The sequence below is a fragment of the Euprymna scolopes genome, chromosome 8 (genome assembly GCF_053919585.1).
Source record: "Euprymna scolopes isolate OS-2025 chromosome 8, ASM5391958v1, whole genome shotgun sequence".
NCBI classification, from domain to species: domain Eukaryota; kingdom Metazoa; phylum Mollusca; class Cephalopoda; order Sepiida; family Sepiolidae; genus Euprymna; species Euprymna scolopes.
In genome coordinates, this window is record NC_136489.1 from 51,272,765 (window position 1) to 51,286,700 (window position 13,936).

Sequence of the window (13,936 nt, forward strand, 5' to 3'; positions counted from 1 at the left end):
TTAAAAATCTGTTTAAGAAGTAATACCTTTAGGGTTACGTATTAACTTTAGACTAGCTAGAAGTAATGCATACTTTACAGAAAAAAAGCCGCGTGTTTTTGAATTCAGATGATATGCAAATATAATCGATCGAAACGTTGTGATAACAAATAAGATGGAAACAGTAGTCCGAAGAATATATTATTTAAAAATGTACTGTTCATTGTTTTCCTATATTTGCAGTCGCAATCGTTGTTTTTGCTAAAATCGTACCTTTAGTTGTAATATTCTCTGGGAGTATCTTATTACTCGTAGAAAACGACACGTTTTTGTTTTTGATTTTTTTGTTTTTGTTTTGTTTTATTTTTGTTGTTTTTGTTTTTGTTTTTCTTTTTTTCTTTTTTGTTTTGTTTTTGTTGTTTTTTTGCTTTTTGTTTTTGTCTTGTTTTGTTTTTGTCTTAATTTTTCAAGATTTCTACTTCATATATTTGAACGGTGTTCTATATCGTTGTGTACGTCTGAAATATTTCTGTCTTTAATTTTAAAAAGTGATATGACGAGGCAGACAATTAAAATATTTTTCAATATTTCCGCTTAATTTATTTGAATATATAAATAAATAGACCTTATGTATGCGTGCTTGCGGCTTGTGTGATTAGGTTTATGTGTATGGTGCGTGCCTGCTTTTAAGTGTGTATTCCTTTTATTTACATCTTTGCGCGTGTGTATGGTTGCGTGTGTGCGTATGTGTGCGTTTGTGTGTTATGCGAATATGAATATGTTTGGAATGGATTTTTACGTACCATTTGCAAATTCTGTAGTTGTTTTTCTTCCAATCTCATTTGATACGTACTGTTGCTCGTGCCATTCAAGAAAAGTCCCGCATCTAAAATATATCAACATATTATAGCGTATATATTGAATTCGTGAAAAGTAATATGTCTTGTACAGCAAAGATGGTGACAAACTTCCGTTTATTTTTCTGCTATTTTGGTTAAATTGCCCTAAACGCTGCGTAGTTTATATGTGCAATGAAAAATATATGAGTTATGTATGAATGAACATCAAATCTTCTTAAAAGTATTTAAAAAAAAAAAGATACCAAGAAAATATGACATCAACAGAGCATAAAGAAATCATTAAAAACGAGATCTGAACGTAAGTTACGAATCTCTCGTTTTTTCTTCCCCCTCTCTATCTCCTCTCTCTCTCTCTCTCTCTCTCTATATATATATATATATATATATGTGTGTGTGTGTGTGTGTGTGTGTGTGTGTGCGTGCGTGCGTGCGTGCGTGTGTGTGTGTGTGTGTGTGTGTGTGTGTGTGTGTGTGTGTGTGTGTGTGTGTGTGTGTGTGTGTGTACAGGGTGGCGCAAAACTCACGCATTGGTTTGTTCAGGTGATAAAAACTCCAACATTTAAAGTAATTTACTACTATTTAATTGGAATTCATTATTGAGATGAGTATTATTTATTAATTTTTATTTTGTTCCGGACTAAGAAAAAGATGCGGATAATAGTCCGCAATAAAATAAAAATTAAAAAAATTAATTTATTAATGTTTACTTATAAATAATACATTTACTTAGTCATATTTTACATTAGTTTTTAAAAATCATATCCTCTAAATGGCCACCATTTTCGGCTTCACAAAGGTGGGCTGTAGTTATGGCATTTTCCATTACACTTTTAAAAAAAAAACAGGTTCTAGTTATTGGATTTTATGTCTGATGTTGTTTTTAAGTTCTTGAATTGTTCTTGGATTCTTCACGTATACCTTTTCTTTAAGATAACTTCAAAGGAAAAGGTCAGGGGCTGTCAAAATCGGTGGATGTGAAGGTCAATTAAAATCAGAAAATTTGCTAATTAAACGCAAGCCAAACAACCCTTTAGGAGCGCCATACTTTGATGGGTTGTGTCGGCAGTCGCTCCATCTTGCTGGAACCACATATCCGGATTGTCCTGAGTTGCTGGCTTTAAACAATGTTCAATCATTTGTGTATAGAACTGTGCAATCACCATCACAACAACACCTTCTTCATCTTCGAAGGACCTATCACTCTTTCCGGTAAATGGACAGTTCTTGGATTTTCAATTGCCCATATTCAGCAGTTTTGCCTATTCATGAACCCGTTCAGATGAAAATGGGTTTCGTCGCTCATTATTTTGTTCTCTGGCTAATTGCTGAATAGCATAAGAAAAGTAAGACTGCAAATCTGTGGTGGCAATGCCTATACTATTTGAATTTTGTAAGAAAACAAATGCAATTCTCTGAGAATTCTTTGAAGTGATCTTCCGGACATCCCAATCTGAGTGGTCCGTTTTCCAATGGAAGTGTGTGTTTTCAGCAATACTATCCTCGATAAGTGCCACATTTTAAGCTGTACGTACTGAACGTGGTGCGCCAGTTCGTGAAAGACCAGTGACTGAACCCTACTGCCGAAACCGTTTTACAAGACGATCAATTGTGCTCTTGTAACGTGATCGTCTTGAAGGAGCGATTTGCTCCTCATTGGGGAGGTTGAGACACCCCTGGGATCTGAGGAAAACTGGGTAAATACGCTAAGATTGTCTAATTGAATCCCGGCGAATGACAGATATCAAAAATACTTGAATACTTTTATTGTTAAAGCCAAATATATATTTTATTGTTTGAAAACAAATGACAGGAAATGTTAGAATAAGGGACAATGACATTCGTCTGGCCTCGAGAACACCAACCCAGGTGTCCTGGGTTCTAATCAAGGAAGGTCGTGTGAAATGATTTCATTTTTGGTCCGAGATTTATAAAACTCTAGACTATTGATGAACTGCACACGCAATTTGGGTCTGGAATTCCCCAGGAAACGTATCGCTAATTGGTTGGGTGGATCGCCAAACCCCAACCTGTGACATTACTATAAAAAGCCAATACCTGCTTGAATCAGACAGATTTTGCGCCGAAATCTCAGAAGAGACAGCTCCTGACGCCTGACGACCCCCTCCGCCATCCTGACTGGCAATTCAGTGAGCAGAAGAAAGAGAATTGTGAGCTTTAATGTTTTGTTGACTAAACGATGTACATATGTAAAAAAAAGAAATGAGATTTTTGTGAAATTAATTTTTAGTAGATAGAACCCTGATTTGTCTGTCTTTCTTTCTGACGCATGCAAGCTTGTTTTTGTTTTTCAGCAGAATTCTACACAGAGGCGGGAAGAATTCAATGTGGGAGTCTCCCAGTCGACTAGACATCACGAGCCACAGTTTCCGAAAGAAGTCAGAGGTCAGTTACTTGACCTGAGCACGGGAATCCGACCACACTCTGATTGGGAACTTGTCTGACATTATAATGCTGACGATAGGCTCTTGGAGTCAAGATTATGGAACGACTATTTTCGCAATAAAGCTCAATAATTTAGGTTTGTTGCTCAATGCTAAATTTTTCCATGATCATACATACATACATACACATACATATATATATATATATATATATATATATATATATATATATATATATACTCACATAAAATTAATATACGAAGGTATAAATTTATGCGTAAACTTTAAGTATTTACTTCAAAAGTGCTCAATACGTAGGTAGAGTTAGTTAGTAATTTATAAAATATATATGGCGATTAAGCTACACTGAATATTTCGCGTTTCATCCACTCTAGGATTTTTCAGGCGCATAAGCCTGAAGAATCCTAGAGTGTAGCTTAATCGCCATATATTTTTTATAAATTACTATATATATATATATATATATATATATATATATATATATATATATATAGGTGGCGTTTTAAAACTTTCCTCATATATATATATATATATATATATATATATATATATATATAAGAAGAGTTTAAAAACTACTGCCTCCTATTTTTATTCCACTCGAATAGATCAAAAGGGGTTGCAAATTGCATATTGCATTGTAATGATAACTGAACTTATGCATCCATGATCTGGAAGTGTTTCATATTTATTTTGCAGATATTGACGGTGTGAGACGATAAGAAAGCAAATCATGTCATACATGTGCGTCAGAAGCAAAGCTGCATCATTTAATTCATCCGTGTACAAACTATTGAGTCAATCAACATTCACTGGCGCATGTTGAACGTTTCCGAAGGTGAGAAACTTGATCTCATGTCATTTAAGTAGGCATACAGTGATCAAATAATTTTAACATCACGATCCATACACGTGGACTAAGTGACCGATTTTTGTATTTCAACATACAGTGTTCAACGATAAGAGCCCAGCACTTAAACAGGCGTTTCTCTACAAATGGAGTATTTTGATTTTCATCATCATAAATGCAGGTTTACAAATGTGTCCATCATAGCGATACGATGTTAAATACTCCCTGAAATAAAGGAATATATAATTATATCTAAGGTTTAGAGAAGCCAGATTGGTCGATTTAGCATCATGAAGAGTACGATATCAGGGGAGATAATGAAGATATCAGTAATTATAGAATTACTTTCTTAAATGCAATCTACCCTAACCGAGACATACTGCCGAAATTTAAGAACCGAGTTTCCTTTTTATCTATTTCTTTATGTGTAAAGGACTTAATCTTTAAAAATCATTTCGTTCTGAAGAATCTGCTTCATTTTCTATTTCAAATTAATTATTTAATAGCTCTAATTAATATTATTATGCCGACACATCACACGCATGACGGCATATGATTCTTTAAACAAAATAATTGAAACATTGTCCATCAAAGGGGCGTTTCTCCTATTTTTTATTCATCTCGAATTATTGATCTAAGGCGATTACAAATTGAATTCATAACTGAACTTCTGCATTCATGATCTGAAAATTTCATCTTTCTGTTGCAGATATTGACGGTGTGAGACTCTAAGAGAGCAAGTCCTGTCATGGGAGTGCGTAAAAGGCGGAGACGCCTCATTGAATTCCTAGTAAAAATGCATTGAGAATGGTGGTGACTATGTATAAAAATAAATGCTATAGCACAAAAGGCCGCTCGTTTTAATGATCCCACTGCTGCGTCGTAGTTCTACATTTTGAGTTAGAAATAGTTTTTACTTTTGGAACGACTCTAGTATGGCAAAGCCTGGGCGTCCGTGCACGGACATCGCTCCTCTCTGGTAAAACTGTATTGGTGATGACTAGATAAAAGGCTTTATTTTTTAAAAGATTCTCGTATAAAATTTATGAAAGGTAATATGCCTTGTGCAAGGTGGAACGATAAATTTGTCGCCTTAAAGAAAACAACAATACAGCTTTTAAAACTTTTATTGAAAAAATCAATCCAGTTACTTGATGATGTAGTAGAGCTGACATCTATTTAATGTAGCCGCCTTCAGCCTCAATCACCGCCTCGATACGGGTCCGAAACTGAGAGAATGCCTTTTCCACAAGCCCCGACAGGACCTTATTAATATTCGCCTGATTGTAGCAATCAAGCTGGCTTTGTTGTTGTGGGAGGTCATGTTGGTGATGTTCTCAACGTATGACTAAACGAAGCAGTCCATCGGGTTCAGGTAGGGGAAAGACCAGTGAAAGAATGGTGCAAAGTCGTAGCATTCCTTTTGAAGCCAAGTCTAGATGTCTTTTGACTTGTGGGTCGGCACCGAGTTCTGCTGCCACATCCAACGGCCACCTAATTGCACTAGGGAATCACCACACTCTTCAGCACATCCAGGTACACTTTCGTGTTGATTTTCAAGTCGACTTTGAAAATGTGAGGTGGCATAATATAACCCTCACTTGAAATTATACCAAATACCATAACCGTGGCCGAAAACTTTGTTGAGCTCTGTCCTCAAGCGTTAAACCGTCCGGGTTTGCATGTTGATGGTGATGGTAATGTTTTTTTTTTTTTGTCATTGGATTGGTAGAGAGCATGAGTTGTACAGCGGCGTACCTCCAATCTCGCTCGTTAAACATTGAATCACTTTCAGACATGATAAAAGGTTGCTACCACTATTAGGATTTATACACAACTGACCAACTAGTAGATGGCCTGCAATAAAAAAGAAAACCGGTTTTCATCAAATGGAAATGGAATCATGTCGTCTTTTCTCGTTCGACAATTTTATCGTTTCACCCTGTACAACAAAGATGGTGTCGAACATTCGTTGGGTGCCGTTTGGGTTCAATTGCCTTACGCAGTTTATATGAGAAAATAAATATATATGAAAAATGCCTGAATTAACATCAAACTCTCTTCAAAGTAAACAAAAAAAAATAATAATTCCACAGAAGAACATAACATCAACAAGCGGGGATATAATAGGATAAAAAGATATACCTTAATATCTTTTCCTTCTTTTGAAGATTAGTTGAAGCATATTAAAAATATCTAATGGCGATACAACACCGGAAGACATTCAGAAGCAGTCCGAATGTAAAATGATTTTTTTCTAATGGACAAAGGCATTACCAAAACTGTATTCCACTTCTTTCATTGAATAAAATTATGAATCGATTTATCACTTTAATGAAAATGTAATTCTTGATGATAAAGAGATAGGATTCTCAGCAGATAAAGCTAGCCATAATTGCGAAAGACACTTTAGAATAAGATGTTTGAAACGGCCCAAACATATATATATGTATGTATATATATATATATATATATATATATATATATATATATATATGCTATCCTGTACTTTAAAGAACCCCAACAGAAGAGAAATAGCAAACAACTGTGTTCGCAAGATAAAATTTACTCTAGGATAGCGATACAAAATAGTTTTAAAACTAACAAAAACAATAGAAAATAAACAAATGAATAAATTAAATAAACATGAATATACATAAACAATCACACATATATGCATGTATATATATATATGTATATATATGTGCATATATATATGTGTGTACACATATATATATTTATATATAAACTAACATTAAAAAAAACACTAACCTAGATTTAAAACAGATCAAGAAGCTAAATATCCAGGCTAAATAGAGTACACACAAAGGAACAGGTCAACCAGAGGTCAAATAGGCCTTTGTCCGATAAATGCATTCTCATTGGCTGATAGGAAGGGCGCGGTGGATATTAGAAAGCTGATTGGTTAACTAAAATTTCAATAGAAGATGAGCATATAAAAACGACAAACAACCACAGAATTCACGCATAAGCCTGAAGAATCCTAGAGTGGATGAAACGCGGAATATTCAGTGTAGCTTAATCGCCATATACATTTTATAACTTACTATATATATATATATATATATATATATATATATATATATATATATATATATATATATATATATATATATATATATATAGGTATTTAATAATTATTATATTAAATAATTATGTCAGCCCCTTTAAAAAAAACTCGTTTCGAATTAAAGTCGGTCAATTTAGCTTTTATGAGCAGATCATCATATAATGATTAGATCACTCTGACAGATGTTAAAAAGCATTTTAAAAAATAAATGATTAAATCCAACAGCATTTCTAGCGGTTAACGGTAGCCGAATGGATTAGATCCTTGCTAATTAAGCCAGGGATGGCTTCTGTTGCTGAGTTTGAATCTATCGACTGGTTTTAATTGTGACACCCTGCACTAATGATTCTCGAAAGGATCAAACACTAGTGTCTGTAGGTATTTAATAATTATTATAGTAAATAATTGTGTATATATATATAGAGAGAGAGAGAGAGAAAGAGATAGATAGATAGATAGATAGATAGATAGATAGATAGATAGATAGATAGATAGATAGATAGATAAGGCTGTCTGTCTCCATATTTTCAAACTCTAGCTTGTTGAAACTAAAAGTTGCCGACCGACGCTAAGGGCATCAAATTGTTGGATTAATTAATGCTACAGTTTTGGTTTCCATTTTATCTCATTTGTCTTTAAACTTTTGAAATCACGACTTTGTAATAAAACTAGCAGCCCAGCTTTGCTTGGACACTATGTACTGTTTATGTGTGCATATGTATATATATATATATATATATATATATATATATATATATATATATATATATATTAAAAAGTTTGACTTATGTCCAGCTAACCGACATCTAAAATTTCAAGTGGTTGGATCCAAACATGACGGAGGAATTTGATAGTCTTCAAAGGTCAACTCTTTCAACTTTGACCTCTTGGTAGATAAATTTTCGCCTAGAAACTGATTAAAAAGCTAACTGCATGTCTAAATACCCTTCATGTAAAATTTCAAATGTTTACACCAAACATTGGCTGAATAGTTTGCTAGAGACCGCAAAAGTCTAATCTTTTGTACTTTGACTCTAAGGCAGCAAAATTTTCGGCCAAAAACTGATTAAAATGGTTGCCTTATGTCTGAATACACTTTATGTAAAATTTCAAATGTTTAGACCAGAAATTAGCTGAAAGTTAAAATTGTTTTTAACTTTGACCAAAATTTTGACCCCTAAACATTTATTGTTTTGGGCTCAAATCAAATTAAAATGTTTGATCCATGTCCAAGGAACCTACATCTAAAATATCAAGTGTTTAGACCCAAAAGTAGCGGACGAGTTTGGTAGAGTTTTCACAGGTCAAATCGTTGAATCTTGACCTTTTGAAAGCCAAATTTCTGGCCGAAAACTGATTAAAAGATTTTCCCAAAACTTAATACCCCTTATGTCAAATCTCGTGTCTGTAGACTGAAAATTTACAGAGTTATTTGGTAGGGAAATGTACACAGACACAAATATTTTTTACCTTTATAGATATACTAGCATGGGTGCCCGGCGTTGCTCGGGTGTTTGGAGGTGTATGCTGTGCAAAAAAAGCAAAAAAAAAACAAAAAAAATGGTTAATTTTTTAAAACTTTGACCCCTATTATGACCCCTTAAAATTTATAGTTTCGGGCTCAAATCACTTTATTAAGTTAGATCCAGGTTCAAGGAACCTATATCTAAAATTTCAAGTGTCTAGACCCAAAATTGTCGGAGGAGTTTGGTAGAGTTCTTAAAGGTCAAATCGTTGAAATTTGACCCCTTAACAACCAAATTTCTGGCTGACACCCGTCACATCGATTTTCCCAAATCTCAGTACCCGGTATTTCAAATTTCGAGTCTATAGACTAAAAATTGACAGAGTTATTGCGTAGGGAAATGTACACAGACAGACAGACACACAGACACACAGACACGTTCACTTTTATAGATAGATAGATAGATAGATAGATAGATAGATAGATAGATAGACGAAATCTGGACAAATTAAAACCTTAGTCAATTTTACGCCGTGGCAAAGCCGGACTCCTCCCCTCCCCAGTATATCTATCTTCTATACTCCTACAAATTCGTTTTTCTTTTGTGTGTATTGATATTCATATTAAAACCCCTCTTTTTTATTTATTTAAAAAGAAAATACAATTTTTTTTTTTTTTTTTTTTTTTAATATATATATGGCTTGTGGAATTGCATTCACTAACAAACGATCTAGCAAATTTGCATATTCTTTTAAACATTCATTTTAATTAATTCCCTATTAGTTTTTTTCGGTTTTCTCATGGGATGATCATCTTTTGTTAACTATTACGTGTAATTATATTTATGCAAATATTCTACATGATTTATACTTGCATAATATTTGCGTAAAAAGTTTACAGGGAACACAAAATTGTTTCCATATATATTATGTATGCGTATGTATTTTTGTTTAATCTATCTCTCTATCTATCTATCAATCTATCTATCTATCTATCTATCTATAAAAGTGAACGTGTCTGTGTGTGTGTCTGTGTGCCTGTGTGTGTGTCTGTGTACATTTCCCTACGCAATAACTCTGTCAATTTTTAGTCTACAGACTCGAAATTTGATATACAGGGCACTAAGATTTGGGAAAATCGATGTGATCGGTTTTTGGCCAGAAATTTGGCGATTAAGGGGTCAAACTTCAACGATTTGACCTTTGAGAACTCTACCAAACTCCTCCGACAATTTTGGATCTAAACACTTTAAATCTATGATATAGGTTTCTTGGACATGGATCTAACTTAATAACTTGATTTGAGCCCAAAACAATAAATGTTAAGGGGTCAAAAAAGGTGTCAAAGTTTTAAAAAATGACCTCTGTGGTCTCTACCAAATTACTGGTCTAAACATTTGAAATTTTACATAAAGGGTATTCAGAGATAGGGCAAGCTTTTTCATCAGTTTGGGTTGAAAATTTTTAGTTACCAATATATAAATGTATGTATGTATGTATGTTTGCATGTCTGCCTAAAACTTTCGACAGAGGCGACGGATTTTACCAAGATCAGTATCGTTTTAAAGTTCGATCTTTCATACGATAAATATCGAAAAATTGGCTAAAAACATTAATATCTTCACCTTCAACTAGGCACTTTTCTTCAGGGGGAGGGTCACTTTTTTACCAATATTTTTTAAAGTTATCCTCTCCATTAGATTGCCTAGCCTTAATTTTTAAAAATATCGCTTCCAGTTTGGTGGTGGTCGTAACAGCATACACGTCAGGTTTTTACCCCGTTCTTTTCCTCCTTCGCGGTACGGGTTCGAGCTTGTCTTACTACTACCACTTTTTTTTTTTTTTTGCTATTTTTTTGTTCAACAGACACATCCAAACTCTCGGGCAACGTCGGGCATCCATGCTAGTATGTATATATTTTTGTTGCAACTATAAAAGTGAATGTGTATGTGTACCTGTGTGTCTGTGTACATTTCCCTACGCAATAACTCTGTCAATTTTCAGTCTACAGACACAAGATTTGACATACAGGGTATGGAGATTAGGGAAAATCTATGTAATCCGTGTTCGGCCAGAAATTTGGCAGTTAAGGGGTCAAAGTTCAACGATTTGACCTTTGTGAACTCTACCAAACTCCTCCGACAATTTTGGGTCTAAACACATGAAATTTTAGATATAGGTTCCTTAGACATGGATCTAACTTAATAACTTTATTTGAGCCCTAAACAATAAATTTTAAAGGGTCATAATAGGGGTCAAAGTTTAAAAAATTTACCTTTTTTTTTTTTGCTCAGCATACATCTCAAAACACCCGAGCAACGCCGGACACCCATGCTAGTATATATATATATATATATGTGTGTGTGTGTGTGTGTGTGTGTGTGTGTGTGTGTGTGTGAGGATAAAATATAATATCAAAAAATGAAATATCGTGGAGAGGGTATGTATAGAAAAGAAAGAAATATAAACGCATTAAGCATAGTCAGAAATTATCAAAATCAAGCGATAAATCGGTTTAATCCTGATCATCTTTAGAAAAAGTGAAGTTTTTAATTTATTGAATATAAGCCAATACATAGGAAAAAAAGAACGCACAATGAGATATTTTTGAGAGAGCAAGTTCTGTCATGCACGTGCGTTAAAAGCAGGGATGTGTCATTGAATATACAATATGTTTGCCTTCATTTTAACATTGGAAATAATACTTACCGATATCACAACTCCACTCCTTTATCCCCTTCATTGCAATTAGAGGGACGATGTAAGCACTCGACGGCCCTTGGTAAAGAGGCAATCTGGATGACAGGGAAAAGAAAGTCAGGGTAAACTTTTACAATATCAATATTTTCATTCCCAAACGGATCAGTTTGTGTCGATTGAACTGAAATAAAATTATTGGTTGAAAGTGCGATGTATTTTATTGAAAGCAATTTGAAACACTTCGCCGCAATAAAAAAAAAACATAATGCTAGGATAGCAAACTCTATGATTAGAGATTACGGGACTTACGTTATGTGTATAGAAAATTGAACATTTTAGATTTAAGTGTGCATTGATAACTGTGATCATGCAATTGTTCTGTGGATCCTGAGATGTTAATCATTCCGATCGGGACACATGTAGGATGATTCTGTAGCAAAGGTGCTGACTACTTTATCTTTTGCAATATCACATTTCCTCTTGCATTCGTCAATACGTGCAAATTCAGCAGTTTTAGTCCCTTTGTAAATTGCCGTATACAAGAAACATCTGTTTTGAGTGAGTTGGAATGCAATCTGATTTTTTGAGAGAAGGGGGGGAGAGAGACCTTCAATCTGTCCTTAAACCGTTTCCACTGTGCTCCTATAGTTCTTTTCCCTTTAGACAGCTCACCGTAAATGAGCTATTTTGGGAGTCTTGGCTCTAACATGCGGCATGTATGACCCGCCTTACGAACCTGATACTGCTACAGTATGGTGTGTGTTGGAGAGAGGCGTGAACAGATTAAAACCTCTGTGCCTAGTATATTGTCTTGCAACTTGATTTTCATTAATCTACGAAAATAAGTCGATTGGAAATGAGAGTGCATTAAAATGATTGAAATATTCACAAATTTTCATATTTTGTATAATTTTCTGTTATTTAAGAATATTTTAAATGTAGTGAAAATCAGAACGTAACAATTTTATCTGTTGGCTACGATTATACGAAACATCCTTTATGAGAAAACCGATACATTTATAGCATAGGGTAATTTGTATTGCGAGAAGCTAACTACTTTCGCAGGTTTACATGTCTAGCCTGTAAGTACTCAGCAAGCATTAATGTACATTTCTCTAGTTTCCCTTTATAAAAATCACAATTTCATAGTTAACGTCCAAATTTTCCTCTTCACAAATTACACCTAAGCAACAATAATAAATGCAGGTTCTGTAGCACTGAGGTTGAGAGTGTGGGCCACCTGATTTCTGGTTGCAAAGTCCTACTTGGAGACGGTTATTATACAGATCGCCATAACGGAGTGCAAATACCTTCACTGGAAGATATGTAAGAAACTCAACATTCAGTGTAGTAAAAACTCCTGGGAACATATACCCGAACGAACAGTTGGGAATGACAACTACACTATTCACTATGACTACATAATCCCTACTGCTACATATCTTGAAAATGCAGCTGTTAAACCAGATATAGTGATTTGGGACAGAGCAAACAAAAAAGCGACCGTAATAGAGGTCAGTGTACCCAATGATACAGGGCTTAACAGAGTTGAGAGGGAAAAGATGACAAAGTATCAAGGACTTATGTATGATATGAAACGAAATTGGAAATTAAAAGACGTTTCAATTATACCAGTCATCATAGGAGCAACTGGGCTTATGAAAAAGAACTTTAAAAAGTACATAGCAAGCATACCCGGTGAACCAAGTGCAAGTGAAATACAAACGATTGCACTGAAAGGGACGGCTAGAATCCTGAAAAGATCTCTTGGTTGGACTCACTAAAATAGGGGTAAATGTCAGACATCTGGTTGGATGTCCCATCCCCTAGAAGAAAAAGTTTAAGAAAAATGAAAAAAAAAAAGAGAGAAACCATATATCAATAATAAATAAACAGCAGTAACAATGGCTGCGTAAGCGTAGAATATAATAATGTGAATAAGTGGCGATACATCTGACTTTTTTAAATACGTCAGACAGAAACACAAAAATTTTTAACATCAAAATCGTAAAAATGGCACTTAGTTGATGTCATAAACGCATTACACATTTTGAATTCTAATGACCAAATAAAGAACAGAAGCATTCTTTTCACATCACAAATGTATCAAATATTTTCAAATATTGTAATTGTATTTTAATTCTTCAAATAAATTGTCCCGAAGAATTCTTGAATTGTTTATAATTAGATAAGTAAGTTTGATTTTTCCTTTTTCATTTTCCATATAAATATAATTTTATATAATTAATTAAACTCTAAATCTATTACAAATCTAAGCAAACATAACCAATCTTTTGCACAAGATTTCTAATAAAAAATAAATTAAAACTGCAATATAATTACTGCGAATAATTAGAGATGGTAATTAAAAACACGTAATAATAAAATATTAAATGGGTATAGTAGAGAAAGGAATTGCATAAAAAGAACATTAAAAAGAACAAAAATATAACAATTAGAAATAACAGTAAACAAAACTGAATAGCAAAAACTCTAAGAAATAAACATCTGCCATGGACGTGCGTCAGAAGCAGAGATGCGTCATTGAATTACTAAATGATGAAAAAATTGA

The 13,936-nt window shown here is 33.9% G+C and overlaps 1 protein-coding gene across 1 annotated transcript in view; it reads right to left on the reverse strand.

Annotated features, from left to right (window-relative positions):
• LOC145283867 (solute carrier family 23 member 1-like) overlaps positions 1–13,936 on the reverse strand; it is a 114,270-nt gene that overhangs the window by 68,416 nt on the left and 31,918 nt on the right. The window contains exons 3-4 of the mRNA XM_080132976.1: positions 11,374–11,459; positions 783–865 (exon numbers count right to left, since the gene is read on the reverse strand). Coding sequence (XP_079989102.1) covers positions 783–865; positions 11,374–11,459 — 169 coding nt within the window. The remainder of the gene's footprint in view (positions 1–782; positions 866–11,373; positions 11,460–13,936) is intronic.